The following is a 25,868-nucleotide window of genomic DNA, read 5'->3' on the forward strand; positions in this document are numbered from 1 at the left end:
TGCCAAGTGATGCACTGGAAGGGGGAGTCATTGTGAAAGGGAATGACTTCGACACTGGCCAAGCTGCACTCAAGTCACAGTTCATAAGACATATGCTGTGGGAAGCAGCATGTGATTCATTCTGAAGCTTCTCTACTGCAACTGCATGAGGTTTATACACCCCTGCAAGATGGCAGACAGCACCATGCAGCCTTGATCTGCAAATCTAAATGCCACCCACCTGTCATCATTAGTGTTCACTAGATGGGTTAGGCAAAAGCTATGCTGTCCAGTCTGGACTAATGTTCTCTCTGGCTTTTCTTCAGCTGGATGTGTAAAAGCATGTTCACTTCATACCCAAGACTCTTGGAAGTTTTGCACAGCAACTTCTTTTTCCTTGACTGCCCCATTTTCCACCTCCAGCAGATGTAATGATGGCACATATAAATGATAGATTAAATGTTCACTGGTTCCCCAATACATCTGAGAGCACTAGGATTGGTGATGCCATAAAGCTACAACAAAGTACTTCCTATTACAGGAGCTGAAAGATGTCCATCAGTTTTCCACCTCTGGTTACATGTTGGTGTGGCTCTAACCCCCATGTTAGTCCTGAGAAAGAATTGGTGAGCTGCAAGGCCAACATTTAGTGTCTGCACCAAACTTCAGTTCACTCACAGTTGAAGCTGGGCAGACACCAGCCCATGTGCTGCCTATAAGCAAAGCAGCATAAGCTGTGTTTGCTGGTGGTGAAAACAACATTAAATGCAGGTTGTAAGGAGAGGCCACGTACACAGACCTGGTCCAGGTTACCCATGTTTGACAACTGCAAATTGGAATGAGAACGTGTCTTTTCAAAATCCTGTTAAAACATTCACCTTTGAGAGCTTTCAGCAAAAAGACAAGACAGGAATGTTACAGGGTCAAATGCCATGTGTTTGCTCGTTCTTTCTTAAGACAAACCTTCATTGATTGACTGTGGAAAGGGTAAGAGCTGAGCACACCTGATGCAGGAGTCCCTCTGCTACCGTTGTAACACAAAGCTTCTCAGCAGAGACTAATTACAACAGACAAAGCTCTGCCAAATATTCTCTGTTCTCTGCCTGCTGCACACCGCCAGAAACCAGTCTGAGGAGGTGCTGGTTCCTTACCACTTTTAGAGTCAGGACCCTCCTCAGGTAGCAGAACTAGCAGTCATGTGGTGGAATTTTGAAGGAGTGAAAAACATGCATAGCTGAGAGCACACTGTGAGCTTGACAGCCAATGTAAATGACAGCTACAGGGAGCCTCTCCACAACATGGGATCCTCTAGAAATGGGGGCCTAAATGTGGGATAAGCTTTCACTCACAGATGAGAAACCCAAACAGGGCTCTGGTCAGTATATCCAGCTGTGTACAGGCAGAGGCAGCTACAAGGTAAGGATGTGCAGTTGGTGACCATTACTAGAGGGTCTCTGGAACTTCAACAAGGCACACCATGCCAGCTTTCTGAGGAGCTCTACTTGTGATGAGAACAAGTCAGGTCCACCCATGCTGGCCAGCCTACCAGCTGTAAGTGCCTGAGCAAGGCACTGATTCAGCCAGACTGCTCACATGAGCAAAGATTAGTCATGTACAGGCTGCAGCACCAGTATTCCAGGGCCCCAGTGACTCTTTGTCAACTCAGGAGTCTCATCCTGCAATTAACGCCACTCCATCCCCTGATGCCATCATATGACCCAGAAGTCAAGGGAATCTCTGACCTGTCATTGCAGGGGTTGGAGACAAGCTTTGCAAGGACATTCAGTCTTACCAAGGTTTCTTTTTTGCTCTTAGCAAAGATCAGAGAGCACATCACTCCTGCTGCTGCCCCCAGAATAGGAAGAGCTCAGAGAGCTAATGCCAGGTTTAGGTGATTGACTACACAAAGAGACCTAAAACCCACATTCAGTAATATCGTGTCCAGAACCCTGCCAATCACACACCACTTCTTGGCAATCCTGAGCCAGCCAGTTCTGCCTACATGCTTGTGCATGTATACAGCCACAGTCTGCACATCTGCAGTCCCTAGCCCATTATGCCCAAGCTCACCAGCAGCAAGGTATCTTTTCTGGATTATATTCCTTCCATTTCCTGCACAGCCAGCAAGATGATTGATTCACAAGGAACTCATACACACTTACCTGCACTTTGTCCCCTGCTTCCCTTCCAAAGCAAATGAACTCACTTCAAGGTGGAGTCTCACATCTGTGCAAGTTGGAAAATTGTATGGAAACAGGGAGAATGAATGACTTTCTTGTGGCTTGCTCTCAGGCACAGTTTGGTGCCTGAGTAACCCTCAGCTTAGCAGGCCTCCTGACAGTAGATGGCAATTCTCATCCTGTCCTTCACATCTCCTTTCACCAAGATAGTTATGAGAAAAGCTGAGATGATGTAAGCAGTCACCTCCATCCACCCTTCCTGGCTAAAGGAATTCTTACAAGCAGAAGAGCTGTATCCCAGTATCTCAAATATATCTCACATAAAGCAGACCTCTAGGTGAGAATTTCTGGTAGCTGTCCCACAACTGCAGAGTCAAAGCCATCCAACCTGTCACTTGCACGACCGAGCAAATGGCAGGTTTTTGTCTGAGACCAGAGAGTAAAATATCACAGTGACAAGGTGAAGTGCTCACTGTGGCATGGGGATGGTGACATCTCACAGATGTGCTGCAGTGCACTCCCACAGGCAGGGAGGAGGCAGGCTCAGCATGGATCCGGGCAGAAGGGTGTGAGGTGTCCTCCCAGCAGAAAGATGCCTGCTCTTCCATTCCATCCCAACACACATCTGATGCAGTATGAGAGGACTCAAATGTGGTACAATCTCTTGGATAGAGAAAAGACCAAGTGGACATTTTGCTTACAAGGAATTGCCGGCTCTGCCTGGCATCACTCCCTTGGGGAGAAATGGAAACAGGACTTAGGTTACAGGCCCAAACGTTAAGTCTAGTGCACAAGCAAGCATCCCTCCCCCAAAGGTCTTCAATACAACACATTTATTTTGTTGTGTGGAAGAATTGTACAGTACACATACATTACCAGCAGTTTCAGAGCCCTGAGTTGTCATTCCTACTACCTTCCCTGAATTTCAAAAGAGAGGCAAGATCACTGTCCCCTTCCCCCATTTTACCTGCAAAAACAGGTAAGAAGTCCAAAAACAGAAGCACTTGCTAACAGGACTGGAGATGAACCTTAGGAACTCCCAGTCCACCACTCTCACCATTTGAGCCCTCTTTCCCTGGTGCTCGAAGAGAAAACCCTAGTGACACCTTTCCACAAAGTCTCACTCCTCTAAGAAACCTTCTGCACAGCTAAACAGAAATCAGACTAAGGAGATTGCACAAACTAATATAAACCCCATTGCATTTTAAAGGGACTTATCACCTCTGAGAGTCTGAGAAATTTTGAGGCATTCTAGGTAGGGTTTGGATTCTCTTAAATTCATTAATATTGCTCAAGAAAGAATTGAAGAGGCATTTGCTTCCAGCACAATCCCACTAGAATCTGAGTGGAATTTAACCTGCACAAATGAGGAAAGAAGGTATCCTTTCCTGTCTTTCCTGGCACAAGGTATCATGCACCCACTTTTCCTAAACCAGAAAACAATAGGGCTCTGGTACCAACTCAACCTCTCTGTGCCACAGAGGAAGCTAATGCTGTAGAAGAAAAGGACAATGCAGTGTGTAATGTGGAGTAAGACCCAAAAATAGACAGAAATAGTCAGAAAGGCAAATGTGCCATGGAAAGCAGAAGGGAGAATGGAGGGAGGGAGCACCTGGGCTTCTCCCACCAGTTCATGTCAGTACGTCAAATGGTGCATCCGTCTCAGGAGAGCAATGACCCAGTTCCCCAGCTGGGACCCCTTCAGCCACAGAAAGAGTTCATATAAGTTGATCTGCCACAGGCTTAGGGTTTCTGTGAGTGAGATCTGGGCCCTCCTGTAAAGCGAGTGACTCTTGCTCCTCTGGTACCTAAAATGAGAGAAACAGCTGCATTAGATCCAGCAGGAAACAGCCCAGGAGGAAGGAGGCCTGTCCTGCATCTTCTGCAGAACTGACCCTCCCCAGATGTGGGCAATATCCCCCATCTGGAGAATGCGCAGAAAGCAGGGATTTCCTCCAGGAAGCAAGGATTTAAGCTGTGCTTCTGAGGAGCTGGGGACCACCTTTCTTAGAATGAATCTGGCAGAAGAGACAGACTGCTCTCTTGAGAACTCAGCTATCTTCCCATTGTGTGTAGTGATCCTGAGTTATAGCATTCCTCTGCTTCTATGCCCAGCTTCACCTCAGCTCACAGAGACAGGTGCATACTCCTATTGCTTTTCCTGGTAGCACTCTTTTAAGAGTCCAGGAATCCTGACACACAGATTCCAGGAAAAGTATTTTTCCACCTTTTTTAGCAGGGGCTAATTGGGATTCATAGGTCCCTCATCAGCCCAAGAAATAACTGTTATTTCATCTACAAAGAGGAACAATCTGAGACAGAAGTGCATTGATTCATAAGATTCACAGAAGGAAATTACTTGCACAACTCCTGTTTCTGGCTTTTAAATATCAGTCTGATCTTCAGTCAGCCCAATCCTCTCAATCAGGCTGCAGTGAATTTTCAGATCTATGCTACTCACAAATACTGGCCAGTGGTAATGCCTGTAATGGGCAAGAAGCCCCTTCCCCTCCTCTGGGGGGTAAGATCCTAAACCCTTAACCTAAGGCTTCCAACTCTATCCCTGTGTCCAGCCCCAGGGTGACATGTTTGTCCTCTGGAGAGGCTGATGTATGTAAGAACAGCACAGACAGAGGCTGAGACATGTAACTGAGCAGGGGTAGGACCACAGTGAGGGGAAGAGATTCAGAGCTAACAGTAATAGGTCAAGAGTTTAAGTCAGAGCCTTGTCAGGCTCCCTGAGTGGGGCCCTAACAAGCCTTAATGGCCCTGACTAGCCTGGAATAACCCCCAACCCTCTGCTCATAGGCCCAGGAACTTCAGTTAATCTCAGACCTGCACCTTCAGTTCCTACCTGAGCTACACTGGAAGAATAATGGCCCTCAGCTTATGCCCTGCTGTGAAGGCCCATGGCCTGGACCTCAACTCATATGTTGACCTCTTTGCTTGACCTCAGCCCTGTCTTGTCACCATGGACTTGCTTGACAACCACTAGATCCATCAATCTATGGATTGACTTTCTGATTTGTTCTTAGACCTGCCCCATCATCAGGATTCTGCCTTATCATGTGGACTTTTGATTGGATCTGACCACCATCTCAGGGTCTGTCCTGCAGCTCCTGCTGCTCCCTGTCTGGCCTCTGATGCCTGGGTAAGAGACTCACGTGGAAACAGCTCTGATGCAGCAGCGAGACATGTTGAGAAAGGAGCTGGCACTGGCCCGTGTGTGCAGGGCTGACTCAATCCCCCTTAACAAGTCGTTGGTCTTCAGCAGAAGCAGCATCTGGCGGGGAACATTGTTGAGGAGCTGGGTGATCTGGGGCAAGTAAGCAGCAGCGTTGGACCGGATCTCCATGTCCTGTGGCCAGCCAGGTCATGTGAGGGAGAAAGGAGAGAGAAGGTGAGAGTACATGGGAAATCCAGGTTCAGATGCAGCTGAGATTTGCCAGGGAGAGACAGTGCTTTAACAGACCATGACAGTATGCCAGAAGCTACAGAGCTCTGTCCTGCTTTCCTGCAGACACTGGGCACAGCACCCATAGCACAGATCACTCTTGCCATATCCCATCTACCCCTCGGTGAGATAAGGACCCATCCCCTCACTGGCAGGATTAACAGCCTCTCAGGAGAATAGCCACTCACTGCTGTCTTGGTTCTCAGTCCTAGGTAGCCTGCAGCAACATCTCAATACTGCCCTTGGAGACTTGTCACCTCATCAGCCCCAAAACTGACTGAGTTGCAGGTAGCAGAATTGTTCAGGAAGGTAGAGGCATGCTGCAAAGACAACCAAGCTGCTTGCTCTTCACTGCTCCATGCAACTCATGGCTCTATGCTATATTGATGAAGCCATTTCCAAGGCCTAATTTAGTCCTCTGTCCTCAACACAATTCAGCAGAGGTAAGAAAAACATTATGCAGTTAAGCATCATGTTAATGCAACAGATCAAAAATCATCAAATTGTCATCTGTCTGATCTAGATCTATATCCTGTATGACAGCAGCCAGTAGCAGATAATTAAGGAAAGAGTGTAAGTTCAAGGCAATCCTTCATTTTCTCTGGTTCTCCAGATTCCAACACGTTGCCTACTGAAAGAATCCAGTGATAACTTAGGGACTACAGCCTGAGCCATTTAAGATGAGCTCCTCTCCAAATACAAGCCACCAGAGCATGCAAAACAATCAGCAGTGCCTCTTCATGTTTTTAGATCTGAGAGTTCCCTCACCATCCCAATAAACGTGGCACAGTGTAGCTGGGAGCTGATCCTATAGGCACACCATGTCCCTACCTCTTCCCACAGAGGCCATGACATGAATCCCAAAGATAAGTCCCTGGAACATCTGAAATCTCCAAAATCCAGGAGGACACATATAGGGTGGCAGTAAATAACTTCATAAAAGAAGAAGGCTCCTTTGTGGGAAATGACGGCTCTAAAGCCTTCTCTCTACTGGAATGAGGGATGGCCTATATTGCATGATGTGGGACCTCACACTCTTTATGAACTTCAAACTTATTCTAAAGGAACAGACCTACACAAACTGAGTGTGCAGGTCATAATGGTCAGAGATGTACACAGCTCACACCACCATGGTTGCTGCTGACAAACAAATCTTTGTGTCCTCCTGCCTCCATCACTGACCAGATACATAAGGCTTCAGCAAGAAGATGCTTAGCCCTCCTAAATGTTGTTTTGTTCCATTGTTTGTTGGCAGAAAATTCCTCCCTGATTATCTCTTATCCCTTTCCTCAGCCAGCATCATTGCAGAGCTTACATTATTTTCCAGACATAGGCTTTCTTTTCTATTTCTTTTGCTTTTATTTTTAGCTCCAGCTGCTTGTCCACATCACAAAACAACCACATGATCAGTCATCAGAACTGTCACTTTCTGTCAAGGGCAAAGCCTGTGTGCAGAGGAAGAAATAAGCTAAGCCTCAGGACCTGAGAAAAGCCCCTTGGCTGCAGTTGCTGAGACTGCTGCAGGATGCAGCAAAAGACATCATTAAATCAGATGAGATGAGGCTAGCAGCCACCCTGAGCAATCAGCTGCCTGGTACTGGCTTAAGGCAGGAGCAACTATACCTATGGCAACCCACTTACATTTGCCCAGCCTGCACCTAAAACTCTCCAGTAACATGAATCAAAACCTCCCCAGACCATCTGCACTGGCATTTCACTGCTTTGCCACTAGATCTGGCTTTTTTCATGTTTAGGTGAATTTAAACCCATGACTGCTTGTCCTGTTTTCAGCACTCTTTAAGAAACTAGAAGATCAGTTCTACAACTCTTCCTGACCTGCCTTTTCCAGATTTTTTTCTAACCTACAGACTTACCCCTTGGGTTGCATCTGCTTGGCCACTAGTCCTTGTAGATTCCTACTGGACTTGCCCCAGTTTCATCAAACCTTTCTCAAGACGCATCGTCCCAGACTGAGTACAGCACTACAGATAAGATTCTGTTTCATTGTCATGTTGATACATCCTCAAGCACACTCTCTGGAGCTCTGCACTGATGGTACCTGCCTACACAGCGCTCAGCTCTTGCTGCTGATAAAATCTTTCAAATTCACCTCTAAAGTAAGGGCAAGCAGCAGCTCATTTCCTAATGCCACAGCAAATCTGCTCAGCTCCCCATTATCTGCTTCAGGATTATCTAGTTTCAGCATTAATCGTGTCCTGTAGACAAAGACAACAGAGCTGGTTCCTTACATGCAATTCAACTCAATGACAAAGTTCATTAGCACACACAGGGTACCACGTAGCTGCAGCTACACATCTGGCATAACCTTCACAAGCAAGTTGGGAATAAACATTGCTCACTAACTCAGATTCAACATTGGCCTTGTAGTATTGGAGTCAGTGCTGTGCCAATTTGCTTTGGCATCGCTGAATTTTTTTCTGCAGCTACCAGCTCCAGAACTCACCAGATCAAGAACAGATCTATTAGACAAACATATTATTTCTGATGTGCAGAAAATTAACTCAGATACCCAAGGTATCTGACCTACTCATTGCTACGGAAAATGGCAAGCCAGTACAGCAAATTCTGCTACGTCCATCAAAACGAGGAAACTTTTAGAAGAGAATTTCATAGGACAATATTATAACACTACTCAAATGAATTTCATCTGCTCTACTACAGATGTGTGCAGATAAAAGCAAACTATAGGATACAACACACTTCTACTTACAGACACTCGTCCATTGCCTGAAATCTCACCACTTTATGTTCTTCTCTAGAAACAGCACAACTGGCAGGGCTGCTACTATTCTTAAGGTGGGGTATTGTGTGTATCAGGTGTGCAAGGAGGTGTGAGAAGGATCCCAGCACATGTGGATATGAAAGGGTGAAAAATGTAAGTGGCAATTTCCCAGATTTGTAGTGATTGAGCTGACAGTATCTGCAGTTAAGCAACCTTGACTCCAAGTTAATAGGGTTTTTGATTGGGAGGTAATTTCCAGGTTTTTTTAGGAGTTTATATCAGTGCTGATAGTCATTTACATGAATAGTGATAATGCACTATCCTTCTCATGTCTTCCCATTAAACCTTTATACTTTCTGTACCTTATCCCAACCTCCTTGATGGTTTTCTATACAGCTGCATTCAACAGTTTTTTAAGAAAAGGACAACACACTAATGTTTCCCCAGCCTTAAACAGTGAATATTTAGGTATTAAAATATTATACAAAATTTAAGCAGCCCATGACACGTGAATCTGGGAAATTAAATTTAGCCACTATAAAACATATTGCAGAAGGAATCCTGGCTTTTTCTAGATCAGCTATCAATGCAGAAATTCCTACAGAGCTGCCAGGGGTTGCCCAGCACTGCTGTACTATCAATGGTGCAAGTGATTTCAACATAGAAAGGTACTGAGGGGAAGCAAGGGTACACACTGGGGAAGGACACACAGGACCTACCTCGCTGGCAGAGATTGGTGACTGGTCAATGCCCCTGTTGACAGACTCCCAGGATCTGGCAGTCAGCATGCAGGCAAAGAGAGGATACAAATCCCCTGCCCCAAGCTGCCGGCTGTACTTCTGCACGCTCCTCATATCGGCCTTGATGAGGGCCTGCCAAAGGCGGCAGTAGTCCATGCGGAATGACTCGCTCAGCACCTGGGAAGGGAGACATGGTTCCCAGAAGCCCACAGAGGACAGGAAATAGGAGGAAAAGTCTTCTATCCCTTACCTTTGCCCTATTCTCCATTTCAGAATCAAAAAATATCATTAGAGGATTATGGAAGTATTAGGAAAAACTTATTCATATGTGCTTAGAGGGGCAAAGCTGCAGCTGATGCCCAAAGGCAGCCTCACAAGGCCCCAGAAGCCCCTCAAACCTATGTACCTGGTAGAGCCCATGATCCAGGAGGATAATGTGAGCCTTGCCAGAGGCTGGGCACTTCTTCACTAGCACATTGCCTGGGTGTGGGTCACAGTGCACAAAGCCATTCACAAAGATCATTTCGCTGTAGAGCTTCCCCAGGTTGCGAGAGATCTGTGAAGAGACAAGAGGTGGTCACGCACTGCCACCCACAGTAGGGTGCCTGCCAGGGAGGGGAGGCAGCCTCTGTGTGACAACCCAGGAAGCAAGGATCTGTATATGCTCATATCCCCATGCAGGGCTCCTGCAGTTCCTCACACTGATGGAGGCACATGGTGGCTGCTGGCATCTGCAGGTAGCAGGGTGGTCCAGGGCATTCAGGGAACATCAGGAAGGTGTTTGTGGGATCACAGGTTATTTAAAGACACTTATCTAGCATACTTGTGGATAGGAATGGGGATTCTGGTAATGAGGAGGAAAGTGGGACAGCAGATAGTGGCAGCCAGGCATTCACAGGGAAGGCAGGGAAATTGCTGCTGGGGTGGGTGAGACTGCTTAGAGGAAGACTCAGGTGTTTCCATCCATGAATGGCAGCAAGACACAATGGAGAAGGGGTGAGGGGAGAATCAGCCAGTCAGTCTGCCCACCAGCATGAATACGGGTTCCCTCTCCCCTCCCTCCATCACACTGTCCCCCACTTTCCTTCTTCCTTTCTTCAGACCCATGCTAATCTGATTTGCAATGTCTGTGAAGATGAAGAAGCACAGAAAAGCTGTTTAAAAGATCCTGTCACTGCTGTGTCCCTCCATACTACTGTTCTTTATCACCAAGAGATGTTATTAAAGTTACAAACCTCCTGGGAGAAAGCAAACATCCCCAGGGCATGAGATCAATCCCCTGTCATGCACTAACACAGCAGCCTTGCCCTGCCATCTCACCACCAGCCCTCCCTGCCATCCCAAGAGGTGCAGTGCTCCCAGCAGAGTGCTGAACAAGCAATTAAAAGACAGTTGTTATAAATTATTCCAAGCATATCTCCAGACACACTCTGTAAGCAGCAAACTGGCAGCTGTCCCCATAAGCAGAGGTGGTAGAAGAGGTAACAGGGATAGTAATGACAGCTCATCCTGCAGAAAACCAGACAGATAACAAAGGGCTTGCTTTACCCACCTCTGAAATGTGGCCACCTGAGAAAAGCATTCACTATGATTAGTGACCAAGTAACTACAAACGAGGAAAAAGAACAAGAACCCTTCCTGCAGCATACCAACAGGGACAGTGGTAGGATCAGGTGAAACCATCCTCTGTCCCTCAGGTGGGACCTGGAACCACTACTGAATCATATGAATGCTGGCCCACCCCATGGTGAATCACCCACACAGACAGAACAGCACAGTCCTGTGATCTCCTGTAGTGCAGCTTCCCCAACACCATGCAGGTGTTATTTTAAGTACTGACTAAGAGGAGTGATGCTTCCCTTCTGAATCACCAGCAGAGATCACCAGAGCCATGAAGTGACTGTTACAAGTCTCTTTGATTGGCAAGCTCTAAAATTAGACAGGACCAAAGTACCAGGTGCTGTGATCTCATATGAGTTGAGTAGCCCTTGCTGACAGTCCAAGGACAAGTCTGTTTTAAACCCATCATGTAACTCATTCACAAAGCCTCCTAGGGACCCATATACCAGAAGGAATGGACTCAGACATTATGACTGATCACAGCATCAACCCTGACACTGGTGCACACACTGGGCTAACCACATTCGGCCCTCACTGTCTCAGCTGCTTGTCCTCCAAGAGCATGGAAAAACACAGAATTTTAGAAGATGAGGACTTGGGGACAATCTAGGGCCCAACGCGATGCCTCATACCCATTGAACACAAGTCCAGACAAGGGCTGGCAGTTCTGCAAACCTATTGATTGGTCATGGCTGAAGGGGTATGCAATCTCCATCCTTAGAGGTTTTAACGACCTGACTGGCTAACAGTTATGACGTGAGACCTCATAACTGACCCTGCCTTAGAAGGAGATTTGATAGAAACCTACCCGAGGTTCCCTTCCAAACCCAAATATCCTAGGATCCTACAAAAACACCTCTCACCAGGTTATCCATGCCACCCTCATTAACAGTATCTTCTGATATGGCAGAGCAAGTTCCAGATGCAGAGATGGTCCCCCCTCCTGAGTCACCATCAACAGAAAAGCAACTAAATAGATCTATGGTCATAGCCTCTTGCAGCCCATAATGCAACACAAAAGCAGCTTGAGCTCCATCTTCCCATCCTCCCATGAAAATAGAGGGGTCATAGTTCTGCTCAGACTCACAGGCTGGGTCATGGGTAGAAGACAATGTTCACCGCAAGATCCTCATCCTCTCGCTCTACCCTGCTGTTCTTATATTTACCTATTCTTCAACATACAACCTTGAGTATCTCCAGTATCTTCAACTAAGCTTTATGACTTCTTTAAGACATATGAATGTATTCTATACTATTTCATTAGCATATAGAAGATATATTACAGGGATTTATGATGCAAGCATATATACAGTCTTCACTTTCAGAAAAAATTTACCATGGAGCTGTGGTGCATAATAATGTATTTTCACATAATTTTGTCTGTTGTCATACCTCTAAAATAGGATACAAAATAAATTAAGATAGAAAGCAACAATACTATCAAATTCTAAACAAAATAGGAAGCTTTACAGTCTAGGTCTTAAAGTGTAGTATGTGAATAGTGACCTATCATCATAATTCAGACAAAGGAAGTCAACATTTCTTCAGAAAAAGTTTAGGAAAAAAAACACAAAACCTTTATATACATTAATTCTTCAGTAGTGTGCCTTGTCACTTCAGGCCCTTATTCCACCCTTATTGAGAAGGCCACTGGATAAATAATAACTACAGAATTCACTTTGGAAGAACACAGCTAGGTAAAATGAGAAAACAGACTTATGAAAACCTCTGCTCAGGAGAAGGGAGGAATTCAACATGCATTTAGGCTATGTAAGACCTCAGGGTGAAGGTGCATCACAAATTAGAAAAAAGGTTGCAATGATTTACAGAAGCAAAGACCATAGTTAACACACAGGCTTTTTGTTATGACACAGAGAGGTCATCAGTCCTTTCCCTGTTTATCATCCAACAAAACAAGGTCTTTATCATTACCAGTGCTCCCCAGCATAGTTCTGCTGCACACTGTAAAAAAATAATAATCAGTCTTGGAATTCTGCATTCACTTCCAGATACCTCATTAACTCAAGAGATGCAGACTACACAGAGGGAGTTCAGAGAAAGCAAATAAATGAGCAGGATGCAGGAGGCATTTACTTGGGATAAAGATTAAAAAAGCTGAAGATTCCGAAGTTAGCTAAGGAATGACAGAGGAAGAACAGTCTACCAGTTAGGAGGTTTGAATAGCAAGGAAGCATAAGTACCTCTTGTTCTGTATATGCTACAAGATATACAACCAGGAAAAAGCAGGTGTAATCATGAATGGCATAATTTAGGTGTAAACATAAGAACAAAAACTACATTGATCTGCAAGCAGAGTTTAGCTTGATATATCAGGATGACATCAGGCTCTGGGTCTGGCCAGAGGCATGTCCCTGCCTATTGCTGCCAGGTGTGTTATTGCCTAAAAGAAGTTAAATTTTCCTGTCTGTGGTGCAGCAGAACATGATGACTACAGTCACCAAGTGAGCCTGTGGTCTTACCAGTCAATGCAAATACCAGCCTGCCATTGCCAAATTATGTGACACCATGTCAGGCAAATCATGCATTTTCAGCCCAATGTTTTCATTTTGAAAAAAACGGACCTGAGGAATAAACAGATGGCTGACAACAATCAAGCAATGGAGTGACAGATACATGTATAACAGCCGAACTTCAGAGCAACATAAGCACATGAAGTGCTTTTTACCTACTCAATCTGACTTTTCACTTGACATTGCTCCTTTTTATTCCTTTTTACCACTTCAGTCCTCAAGGCCAACAAGTGCTATTGTTACTCTGGTCCTCTTCTGTGGTAAGCACATTTCTCTCTCTCTCGGGATTTTTCATAGAAGTACACAGAGAGAAAGAAAGAGAAAACAATTTCTATTTCTGCTCCTCGTTTTTCCTATGTGGAATGTGTTTGGAGAATTGTTTACCTGGGGTGATTGCTTGATTGGATTCTGGTGAGAATTGTTTGAGCCTGATGGCCAATCAGATCCACCTGTATCTGGACTCTCGCGAACAGGGTCATGAGTTGTAGTTAGATATGGTAGTTAGAGAAAGTAGACATGTAGTTTTAGTATCTCCTTTAAATAGTATATTAATGTATTATAGCATAGTTATAATAAAGAAATCATTCAGCCTTCTGAACTGGAGTCAGCCATCATCATTTCTTCCCACTGAGTTCACCTGCATTTACAATACTCCTCTACAATGGCAGATATCCCAGCTTGGTGTCATCAACAATCTCTTTGATACAGTTCTGTTTGTGTTGAGGTCATCACCAACCTGTTTAATGAGATCTGTTTGAAGAGCAAATCGCATTGCTTCTGTGAGTTTCTTACCTACTTTTCAATTTTCCTACTAATCCATTAATTCTCATTAATGGAGTCATATCCACTGTACCAAGTATTTTAGCAAGTACACCTACTGCATTTCTGTCAACTAACTCAGAGGATCCCAAGCTGTAGAGCAGGTACCAGCAGTGATATATGTATACAGCCACAATATGTTGCTGCTATCAGTTTTGAAAGCCTAGACAACCTGTCACCCTTGACCCTCTATGCAACTCTCCCCCTCAACCAATCGGCACACCCGCTGACAGAGCAATGTGACAGTAACAAAACTCTAGAAAGTTCATTACAAGTGAGTATCTTTAAAAACACCAACACACAAGAGTTAGCAGGAAACCTCTCAGAAAAGAAAGAATGAATGCAAATTTGAGTTTGAGTATTCCTACAGTGAAAAGCACATACATCATGCTCATGGATAGCATGACATAATGCAACATAACAAACCAGCCTGGGTTATCTAGGGAAAGTCACTGATACTCTCCTGGGCTTGTGAGCAATCTGGAGTGGTTCTGGTTCTATGACTCTAGCTGACGTGAGGAAAAAGAAAAGAAAAAGAAAAAGAAAAAGAAAAAGAAAAGAAAAAGAAAAAGAAAAAGAAAAAGAAAAAGAAAAAGAAAAAGAAAAAGAAAAAGAAAAAGAAAAAGAAGAAAACTGTGTCATGGTCCTGTAGAGATGATCTCATTGCCTGCCCCTGATAAGTCCTAGATGAAACTGCCTGATAGGGCATCATCCCTTCCCATCCCACTTCCATCTGTGACTGTCTCTTTAGATCAGGAGCAGATACTAGTCTCTGGCCTTAATTTGGCTGTAATATTTGCCAATTATTTTAAGAGATGGCGACACTAACTTCTATTGATCTCATTAAAAGTAAAGGTCGTTGTGCAGCTCATTTCTCAGGGCTCAATATTACCTCCTCCGGCCAAAATAATAGCATTGATTTTGGAACCTTAATCGAAGGTTAATTGGATTGAAGACTGTATTGGGTTTTTGCTTGCTTTCATTGTTATTACAGCCATTGTCTAAGGTTTTGCTTAATCCTGCTAGGGCAATTCTGGCCAATTAAACTGGTGTCAAATTTTAAAAGGGTGTAGACGGAGAATAGCCACAATTTGAAGCTTTCTCTGCCTCTGCTTTGAAATGGCTCTGATCCATAGTAGATCAGATTAGGGTGGTCACACAAGAGATCTGATTTCACACTCTGTGATCCACTTGTGAGGATCAAAAGTGCTCTGTTAGGCAATACTTTACTATGCAGCATCTATTACTATCTAGCATCACAGCAAGATGATGTCTGAAGACACTTGATATTCTGAAGATACAGGAATACTTGTTAGGACTCCTGGAGTGCACTCCCAGCATGCCCTGTATTCTCTGCTGGGGACTCAGGAAATTATTTTCATGCTCAATGCTCCATCTTCCACGGCATGTAAGTGGGGAGAAATACTCTGATTCACCCACCCAGGGAACTGCGGGACTCATCAAGTTTACACAGATTCTCAAAAGGGTACAGCTAGAGAAGCTAGTCATTGGCTTTTTATTGTTTCTTGCATCACTGTCAGACCCAAAATGACCATGGGGATAATTTCCCTTGGTTTTAAATGCAGTTGTATTTTGTTGGATTTAATGTAAAGCATCTTGTTGAGTCTTAAGCAATTGATTGACATCAATGCTCAATACCAACTTTCAGTAAGAAACAGGTCTGTGTATAATTTAACTCTTTTATCTGGTGTCTGTGCACAGTTCAAAAGCTGAAAATACCAGAGGTCACTACTCCTGCTTATCAGTGCCTTGTGAATTTCACTAAGCTTCAGACAAGATGAAATGTAAGAGAATCTGCAAAGAAACCTCTCCCCAGACTAAGTAAGTGCAAAGAGCAAGAATAGCCATTTTCTCTAGAAACAGTGTTCTTCTCTATGCTCTGCTTAATCTAACACTTGAGTGTTATAAGCACAAATACTTGAGACATGAGAGGTTTCCACTGCTGACAAAAGGATCCCACCCTGGGAAATCCCACTTAAATTTTAGCAGCTACAGAGCTACAGCTTCTGACTCTTGGCAGAAGGGTAAATCCCACGCTGAAAGCGTATTTCAAGTTGCAAAGCCATCAGCTAGAGGAAGGTACTGGGCTCTTTATCGAGCTATGAGATACTGTTTCAATGAAGAATCCACTTAGTAACAGAAAGAAGAAAAACAACACAGTAGGATGGAGTAACAGATGGCAATAATTGCACACATTAGCTCATCTTAAGTACCTTAGCTGTTTGCTTTCAATTCTCAGCTGGACAAAACACTTTTCTGACTTCTGAATCAACCATGGCTTGTGACCAGGCTCTTAAGCAAGCTGAAGTACATGGCATCTTTTCCATTCCCTAACTCAAAAGCAAATCAGACTGATCACAGGGACTCTTCACTTGGCTACCTGAGCTGGCTGGTTAGTTTGAGGCTATACAGCATATACCATGAGCACATCTGAAAGCTCCACAGGTCCTAGAGCCAGCTGACACAGCAGCCTCTGCAGAGTCAGGCAGAGAGCTCACGAAGAGGACACAGAGAGCCCATGTGGCAGACCAAAGATATTGTTAAGATTTGTATACAAATACAAAATAATCACGTATAATCAGAATGGATACAAAAGGAATGTTTGTGTCATTTGGAATCTTTAAAAATCCATGCTCTAAGTAGCCTTGCTGCCCTTCTTTTCCTCCTGTATACAGTATGCTACAAACCCCTTGAGAGCCCCTCAGTCTAATTTTTCTCTCTTCCATGCTCTACCCACTTCTTTCAAATATACCTTCCTAACCAAGACTGCAAACGTTATTGTGTTTTAAAGCAGAAAGAGCCCTGTTTCCAGATGCCCCCTTCTTAGCCCTGCCATGTTCTAATCTTCCCTTAAAATTCTTGCCAGCTCATTCTTGGTAACTCCTCTATTCAGATTTCCCTGTCACTGTCAATATCCCAGTTGCATGTTCCTCCTCAGCTACACTACAGTGTACAAGTACACTTGAACATGAATAAGTAACTGTTCCACAGACAGATATTTCAATGTTTGCACTTGTCTTTAGAAATCAAAGCCTTCTCTGATTAAATGCCATTACAATCCAGCACTTGGACGGATCCAGAGAGATTAATGTGCTTTTGGGCAGCTTTAATGATAATCCTGCTACAGACGGTATTAAGTAAATGTCAGTAACCTGGTTTGAAGGGAGCTTTCACCTCAGGGATCCTTTCCATTTAGAGAAGAGAGGCTCAGCTTGCTTTTCAAGGCTGCATTGTCACAAAAAAGAAATCCTGCTTAGTGAAGACTCCTCTTCCTCCACACCGTAAAACAAAATGGAGTAAAATGACAGAGGGATTGTTAAAATAAATATATTCAGGTGATTTATAGGGAGCTAATGCATCTCTTGAAAGCCAAGATTGCTGTCATATTATAAGCCAGATAACAGTTTTGAAACCTGGGTTGCCACCCCCTCCTCATGCTCCTTTCAGGGTCTGCTACCTTTTGCTCATCTCCCAACTATGTCATGCAGTCCTTTACCCAGGGGAACAGCAGCAAGCAATTATTAACCTAAGCAATATTTTTTCCCATCTGCTGCACCTTGCCACAGGAGAAGTCTGGGGTGTGCACTGCCCCTACCTCATCTTACTATGGCCATAATAACTGATCTCTTTTCCCATCATATGATTCTGACTGGCTCGGTATTCCCTCCTTTCTACCTTGCTTTGTTAGCAATCAATAAAAGTTAATCATTAATTTCAGGTGGTGGGGAGAGGAAAGGAAGAAAGAAAATTCAGTCCTACCACTGAGCTGAGTAACATCCTCTAACTGATGGATGGCTGAAACTCTCTGAGGCTTATACTTGGCAGTAGAAGTCTGTTGACAACTTTTTAAAAATTACTGCTTAGCTATTATTTAGAGACTAGCTCAGATTCAGAAAAATACGTTATTTCACTGCTGCATGGATGTATTGAGCCAAGTCATCACAAAAAAATCTTCCCAAAGGCATGGATAAAAAAAAAAATTAGCAGAAATTTTCACTCTACATTGCTCCTATCACAAGCAAAAGCCTCTGCAAGTTAGAAAAAATTAAATTAGCTGTTTCTCTATAACTGTGCTATCTCCAGCAGTCTGATAAAATTCAACAAAAATCCCAGGGAGCTACACTAGGCTAACTACCTCGATCTCAAAATGGATCTGCTGTCTGAGATGAGGAAGCCCACCTCAAAATCTTAATACATATTACTCAAGAGCCCTTCCATAAATGCATCAAAACAAGCCCTTCTGACTCCAAAGACTTGAGGAATATTGATTATTCTATATGAGCATGTGGGCTAGATTTCACCTCTGCCTATATCAGAAGTATAGGATAAACTCTCAAAGAAACAACTCTCTCACTTGTCCAAATGAATGGAGCTGACCACATTTTGCTACAGACAAAACTTTCCAAATCTCTCTTAATAAAGAGAGATTAATATAATAAGTCCATGAGACAAAAATAATCAAAAACTGAATTTGTTCCTTTAGGGTAACAGGAACTTCCATCTTGGAACAAACCATGAGTGTCTTTAATGCAAGAGCATGGTCATCTTTCCCTATGTCTCCTTGAAGATCTTCCTAGCTCTGCAGCCTACAGAGAAGTAGTCCTCAAAAGGGATTATGTACTTTTCCAAAGAACTGAGATCTCTCAGATTGATTGTTCTGTTCACATCTGTGTGTACTTATTCTTCTGTGCCACCCCATCCTGTCCTTTGAGCCACCATTGTGCATCAAGGTCAAAATCAGTTTTGCATTGCTCAGCACGCCCATTTCAAAGATGGCTGAGAAACTACCTCATTGACGTTGATGCCATTCCTCTCCATATAGGCCCTGTCATTCACTTGTCCCCCTTCCATAAACTCCATGAGAAGGACACGCCTTGTGGAGAGATCCCAGTAGATCCTGGGGACCTGAAACAGAAACAGATGGGTTAGGTCAGGCAATAGCTTGGGAAAGGATGGAGAATATATTACACAAGTTCCAGAAAAGGAGTAAAAATGGAAGCAGCTGAAGCAAGGACTTGGCCTTTTTGATGAGCACAAGGGAGGTAAATCCACCTATCAGCCTCTTCCACAGGACAGCAGCAATGTATAGAAGGATAATACACTAATTCAACTACAGTAGGATCTGATCTCATGTAACATTTCTGACCATGCTCTACAGGATTCTGACCACCTCCCTTCCCAGTGATGTCTGAGATACCTTTCTTACCTGCTCTAGCTGGTAAGCTCCTCTAGCTGGGATGTTTAACTAGTACCTATTGCAAGTTTCTGAATCACCCACTCAGCTCCTTTAGACAGGAGCTCCATCTTGTTTGCTATGCACAGGGTCCACTTACGCAGCTTTAAAAATTATAAGCCATCGTCATAAATTGTATCTTCGCAGTGCCCCTTGGAATATGAATGCCTTTGAGCTGACAAACCCTGCATACTTAGGCCATCTGCAATTGAACTGGGAGAAAAATCGAGTGTCACAAATAAGGGACTTGTCACAGAAACCCTGTGAGACCCTTAATTATCTTATTGCCAACAACACAGTAATGAGTGTAAAATGCCAAAGCAGTTTTCATTCAAGCTGTGGTAGATCAAGCTGAGTGAGGTACAAGAGAAGAGGTCAGGTGTCATCCAGGGAGGCAGTGACAAAAGTGTTGCTCAGGCTGGCTCCCCATTTTCCAGCCTTCCTCTCCAGACACATTTCTCCCATGCTGAAGTCCCTATTGTCATGAGCTATTCTGCTGAATTCCCTTTCAAAATTCCTCATGTTACTGTGCTGACCAACCCTCAATCTACCCAAATCTGCTTTTGCACATAGGTGAAGCCACACATGTACATTTTAGCAAAGACATAAGGGAGCTCTGCTCTCATTACTGTGCTCCCCATTACTGTAACAGACATAATAATTTTGGATCATGCAAATAGTAAGTCAGCTGTACAATTCCCTCTCCTCACCCCACCCTCTCCTCACCCTCCTGACTCAGCCATGGACTCAGGACTAGCACCTTAGGGCAGGACAGGAAGAGGTAAGAGGTGTTGTCCATCAACTGACCAAAACCAGGGAATGACCAGGCAGGCCACTGTAGCTCATTATAGCTCCTGAACAAGAAGCATTTGCTGCTTTTAACTATTGACAATATCCCAATCCCTTACAAATTATCTGCTTTCCTCCTGCTCCTGTCCTAGAGAGACCACTTCTACTTTACCATGTGTGTGCCACTTTAGATCAAAGGATCCTTTGCTGAGTAATTTCAATGTCCCTCAGTCCCATCATTCAACACCCCGGTATACTTTGCGTGTGAACCTTGCTTAGACTTTGATGCCATAGATCCACTAGGAGCAAGGGAGATTCAGACACTCACAGCCTTCTTAGCTTCTCTGTATGCCCATTCTTTGCAGTTAGATGAGAAAGCCAGCTAACTCTGAAACTAACAGTTCCCCATCCCATCTAGCTCGCTGATCCCTTAGATCACTTCTGATGACACTCAGTCTTGTCTCAGGATTTACACAGGCAAGTCAGTGGGCTTGTAAAGTGCTATTCATGCTGTCAGAGATGCCTCTCTCAATCATAGCCAAATTGTTCAGTGATTTTTTTAATTACTCACAGATGTTTGGCTCTAATGCTTGTGTGTGGAAATAATTTATCTCTGGCTTTAAAAGCTCAAACAGGTTCACAGCACAAAATCTACTTCTCAGCTTTCTAGCATGTTTAGGAAAATTTATGATACAGAAGCCCAATTCTTCTGTTGCTTTTAGGTGATGAACACATCTCTGAATTGGCAGGTCAGACAGGAGGATCCATTATTTAGCCATCTCAAGTCATTTGTTATTGTTACACATATTGATATCATGATAGCTCCTTACCCCAGCAAGGAGGTGATTGGCCGTCTCCATGGGGATTTACTTCACAGTATGCTACTTACAGCTGTAACAGACACACTCTCTAAGGTGCATCACTTCTGATGACCGCCCACTCAGCAGAACCATTGGCCTCTGGCCTTCCCTGTGGTGGCTTTTAGCTGCCTGTGTCTATGGGAAGGCCACTGCTGCTACTGGGCTCCAAAAGGACTGCTCCAAAGCTGGCATTAGGCAACAGGGAATTACATCCCTTACCAAGGAAAAATGGATATATCAGCCTGTAAAGCCTAACAAAAACTCACCTTATTTCAGACCTCTGTCACTGCTATCTTGGGATGTCTGCATAAACAGGAGTGGGAACAAGCTAATTTAGAAGTGTGTATCCAGGAAGGTCCACAGGATGAGTTTTTTGCTGCCTTTTTGTATGTGCCATGGGCAGAGTCACATCAGTGACTGCAAACATGGCACTATGTGTGTTTCCAGAAAGCACACACTGGAGGTTTGTGTCTCTTGTATGTCAGTAAAAGATTTCTGAATGTGTGACTTTGAAGATGTGGCCTTATGTCTTTCCAAGAATGAGATGTGTACATGTCTGGTTGTACTTGAGACATTTATCAGTGACCTAAGTATGTGGCAGGGGAGGTGGGCTAAAAGCATCAGTGGGGAAGACCACACATGAGTGCAATTTGGTTTCTGTATGAAGTAACATGAATGCATTAGCCATAGATGTGTAAAAAGGATAAATGTCCCATTCTAGGGTGAGAATGTGTTTTTTTGCAGTAGGAAGGACTCATGTGAATATGCTTCTTCATGAGATACAAAATGTCCTTAATATTACTTGACATCATCAGTTTCAGTCTAGCTTTTCTGTTGTATGTCCATTTCTTGCCCTTAGTTGAGATAGAGCCCAAGGAAAGGTACCACCAGATGGCTCAGCAAAGAATGACAAATTCACAGTCTCTGAACAAGTTCAGAAAGAAAAAGGAAATTAAATTCAGAAGGAAAACTTGGGAAAATGAGCAGCAGGCTCCAGAGACTGCTGGTCCCAAGCCACCACTCCTGACCCAACAAAGTGCATTCAGCAGGAAACAAACAAGAAGAAAGCATGTCTCGGGGCATTTTCTGGTCTGTATTAGCAAAGCAGTCTAGGACGAACAACACAGAGGGGCTGAACTCCATTTTCCCTTCTTATGGTTCCTCCACTTGGTGAATGAAGGGCAAAAGACACAGAGACTATTAATGCACATACATGGAGAGAAATATGTTTCCTCACCTTCAGGAAGTCAAAGTTTTTGAGCATATGAGCAACCTTCTCAGCATTTCTGCCTTCATTGAGAAAATCCAGCTCCAAAGGCAGATTCTTCTTAGCTTCTTCCACCAGCCACATGAACTCAAAATCTGGAAAAATCTGCTTCACAACCAAGAGGAGAACCTGAGAACAAGGAAACAGATAATCAGTTGCATGCTGGCTCCAAAGCCACACAGCTACACACACATCCTGTCTTGACAGGATCACTCCATATAACTTACAGATAAGAAAAACAAGTGCTTTCAGGATTCCTGCAGTATCACAACACAGTGTCATGCCTTGGTCATGTAACAAAAATTCTGGCCTGCATTTCCACAGAGAAAGGTACATCTAGGAATTAAATGATGGTGTACACATCAAAGGGAGGCCAGCTGGCTGCTGCCTAGAAGTAAGAGAACAAAGCTCTGGAGAAGACCACATGGCCAGATCTCACCAAGGGTGTTGCCCTGGAGCAATTATCTTCTGAGTCCTATAATTCTACAAGTAATTCTTTGGCTTCATTTGAACAGCTCTCAGATAATGCAGACGAGGAAGATCTAAAGTAAGATTTGTCACCTCGATGTTACTTCTTCCACTGCTGAGAACAGAAAATCCTCTGGGCAGTTCAAAGAAGACAGTGGAGTTTGGATACAGTAAGTAGGTTACAGATCTTTAAATAACACTTCTGGTGGAGTGCAGAGGGCAAGTTGCTCTTCAGCATCAGGCAAAGCCATTCTCACAAGGCTGAGGAGGTATTTCCCAAGTATCATATATTCACCACAAGGAATGCTCTTCTTCTTAAAGAGATTAGATATTCAGGGACACAGCACCTTGAAAAATCCCAGCCAAAAGTTCCTTGAAACATTTGACTGAAGGAACATTTAAGGAGTGAGTGAATCAACAATTGGATGGCATAATCAAAGCTGCACAGCAGCAAAGTATGCTTTCTGTTCATACAAAGGGATAGCTTCTCTACCAGAGCTGCAAATTTATACAAGCTGACAATTTGGACCACACCTTAAGGAAAATATTTTTTGACTGTTTTTAACTAACTGAGTAATAAAATAAGTAAAAAAAAAAAAATTAAAATAGAATGCACTCTACTGTCCTTATTTCACCTGTTCTGTACATTCATCTGGAAACAGAAAGGCTTTTAAGTATGTGTTATTACACAGTTTCCCCTTCTCAATCTCCACCACTGGGGTGGGAACTCCTGCACTGCAGAAGGAATATTTAAAGTACACACAGGAAGCTGCTATCATTGAAATGTATGACAAAAATAAATTTATGAACCATCACTGCTCCTGTTCAGTTGTGTGACAACATTTGTTCTCTACCCCGTCTCAACTTCTCTTATCTAAATGTCAGTTGCAAACTCAATGTTCCTTTAAAAATGTAATCACCAGGTTCCAGACACTATTGAATTGTATTTTTTACTGTTATATCTAGAGGCATAAATCCTTTCAAATTTATGTCACCCAAATTAAATGTAACCAGCGATCTTCATGAACATGAACATAAACTTCATGGAGTCTCCAAGATTATTTCATTGGTGCCTGACGTGAGAAAATTCATGCATTTTTTTCACTTTCTTCAAATGCTCTTTTCAATCAATTTGCCAACCTGACCATCAGCAGGGACATCCTAACAAGTATTTTGCCTGTCCCTTTTCTGACACTTGTCTAACATATTGTCTTGAAATAATTATTGATATATAGAGAGCAGAGGTATCTCTCTCTGGGTTTATCAGATGCTGTACTGGTTTTTAAAGTCAGCATTGATGCTATGAAACCTCAAGTGAATTTAGGAATTTTCCAGCTACCTTTTCTTGTTTAGATTCTTTCCCATCAGTGTCTAGATAAGACCATCTCCGTCAATATTTAAATTAACCTCTTTACCTAGCTGCAGCGTCTGTCTGATTCTTAAAGGACCAGAACATTAGCACATGTGATCTGGCTTTCTATGCAGTCTACACAAAGACAGTCCCACACAAGGATACAATGATGCATGAAAGCCAAGACTCCACAAAAAAGACCTTTTAAAAACAAAACTGCATGTGTCACATTCTGAGCTACTTTCCTGTACCTGTGTATATACAATATGTGAATGGTAAACCAGACTGCCTGTACAAGAAGGACAGTACTAAACTACCAAAAGAAAAAACATTGGTTTATTTCAAAGTTTCCCAGAATGAATAGTTTAAACCCAGAAAAGACAGGAATAATTCTAAAATAATCTATTTAAATGTCTGTTACCAGTATAATCAGCAATCACAGCAACATGGTGTGAGGAGGTATATTCCTGTAATATTCACTATTAGAAGGGCAAATGTCCCGAGGTAAACACAGGTTTTGGGTCATTCACACAGAATCCTCTTATTGCCCTGATCCCATACTCTTTCATTACCTGCTCATCCTTAATCCTTGACTGCTCTTTTTCTGCCACCTTGTTTTGGGAGGGAGAGAAGGATGTCATAAGCCTCCTGAGAAGTGCTGTGCACATGATGACTCACAGAAGCAAATTCATTGGGCAGACCACTGCAGTGAGTCCTGGAGAAGATCTGAATCAAATTCAAATCTACAGCTGGACCCAAAGCCAGTTCAAAGAGTTCTGTGTTCTCAAACCATCACTGAAACAGATAGATCCTATTCTTATTGGGAGATCTCTATGGAACCCAAAAGTTTCTTACACTATGAGTTCAAATTAAATACTCAGATGCAAACTTATGTGTCCCAGCTGGAACCAACTGTGCTTCTATGCAGACTAGCCAGGATTGCTCAAAGCAAGGTATTTTAACTGCCTAAAGAAGCTTTAGTTACATGGTACTTTGAGAGGTTGCTGGCAGAATCTTTGATTTCTGATCTTCTGTGATGGAGAACTGTGTTACTGCATCAGCAATAACCTCCAAACATTCATCAGAACTCCTCAGCTTAAGCTTCCCCTCTTTAGTACCATGGACTTACCTGTCTGCCAATTAATGTGCACTTACTGTATATACAGACATATACATATATATGCTTTATTAGGAGAGCAAAAAACTTTAGTGTTACCACTTACAGACCTAATCCTTCCCATCTCCTCCATCACAGCCCTGCCCATTTCATGTTCTATACTATATTGCTGGTATCTTTGTCTGTTGCAATGCAGTACAGTGTTGCAGTTTATTTCCATTTCCTCCTTTCCATGGCTAGACTTAGAAGCTTGGGAAAAGCTACAGCACTGCACTGGGAAATAAGAATGGTAACATTCAGGAGAGGAACAGGAGCTAGGCATTGAAACCTTTTTCCTAGCTGAATCTCTCATTTGTGTATTTGCCCCTGTTAGGTGACCCTCTCTGTATTTTAGTGGTTCTGTTTCTACCATTAATCAGTTCAGCATTAAGGAGCTGATCAAGAAACAAAACTGAATCATAGCAACCTCATCCACCATTGCATCCACACTAGAATTTAATTGAAAAACATGCTGATCATAAACAATTATTTTCCTTGACCACACAGGCCTGACTATAAGACATCAGTAAATGGTCCCTGAGACCAGTTAATGGGCACACAGGCTGAAAAGAGACTTCAGGACTCACTCTCTATTTCTTAAGTCTTATATGGACTTACTATAATGTCATTCATCTTTACCTGTCTTCTCCTTCTGCC

The 25,868-nt window shown here is 43.3% G+C and overlaps 1 protein-coding gene across 5 annotated transcripts in view; it reads right to left on the reverse strand.

The window, feature by feature from the left end:
• Nucleotides 1-2,977: 2,977 nt before the first annotated feature.
• The window catches only part of ADCK1 (aarF domain containing kinase 1), a 72,760-nt gene continuing 49,869 nt past the window's right edge, over nucleotides 2,978-25,868 (reverse strand). For all 5 annotated transcript variants that reach the window (XM_021542838.2, XM_021542834.2, XM_021542835.3 and 2 more), the window contains 6 exons: nucleotides 22,207-22,365; nucleotides 18,876-18,992; nucleotides 9,503-9,652; nucleotides 9,076-9,273; nucleotides 5,324-5,517; nucleotides 2,978-3,967 (listed from right to left, as the gene is read on the reverse strand). In XM_021542838.2, the coding sequence (XP_021398513.1) occupies nucleotides 3,796-3,967; nucleotides 5,324-5,517; nucleotides 9,076-9,273; nucleotides 9,503-9,652; nucleotides 18,876-18,992; nucleotides 22,207-22,365 (990 nt within the window). In that variant the 3' untranslated portion in view covers nucleotides 2,978-3,795. The remainder of the gene's footprint in view (nucleotides 3,968-5,323; nucleotides 5,518-9,075; nucleotides 9,274-9,502; nucleotides 9,653-18,875; nucleotides 18,993-22,206; nucleotides 22,366-25,868) is intronic.

This window comes from Lonchura striata, chromosome 6, assembly GCF_046129695.1.
Source record: "Lonchura striata isolate bLonStr1 chromosome 6, bLonStr1.mat, whole genome shotgun sequence".
Taxonomy (NCBI): Eukaryota; Metazoa; Chordata; class Aves; order Passeriformes; family Estrildidae; genus Lonchura; species Lonchura striata.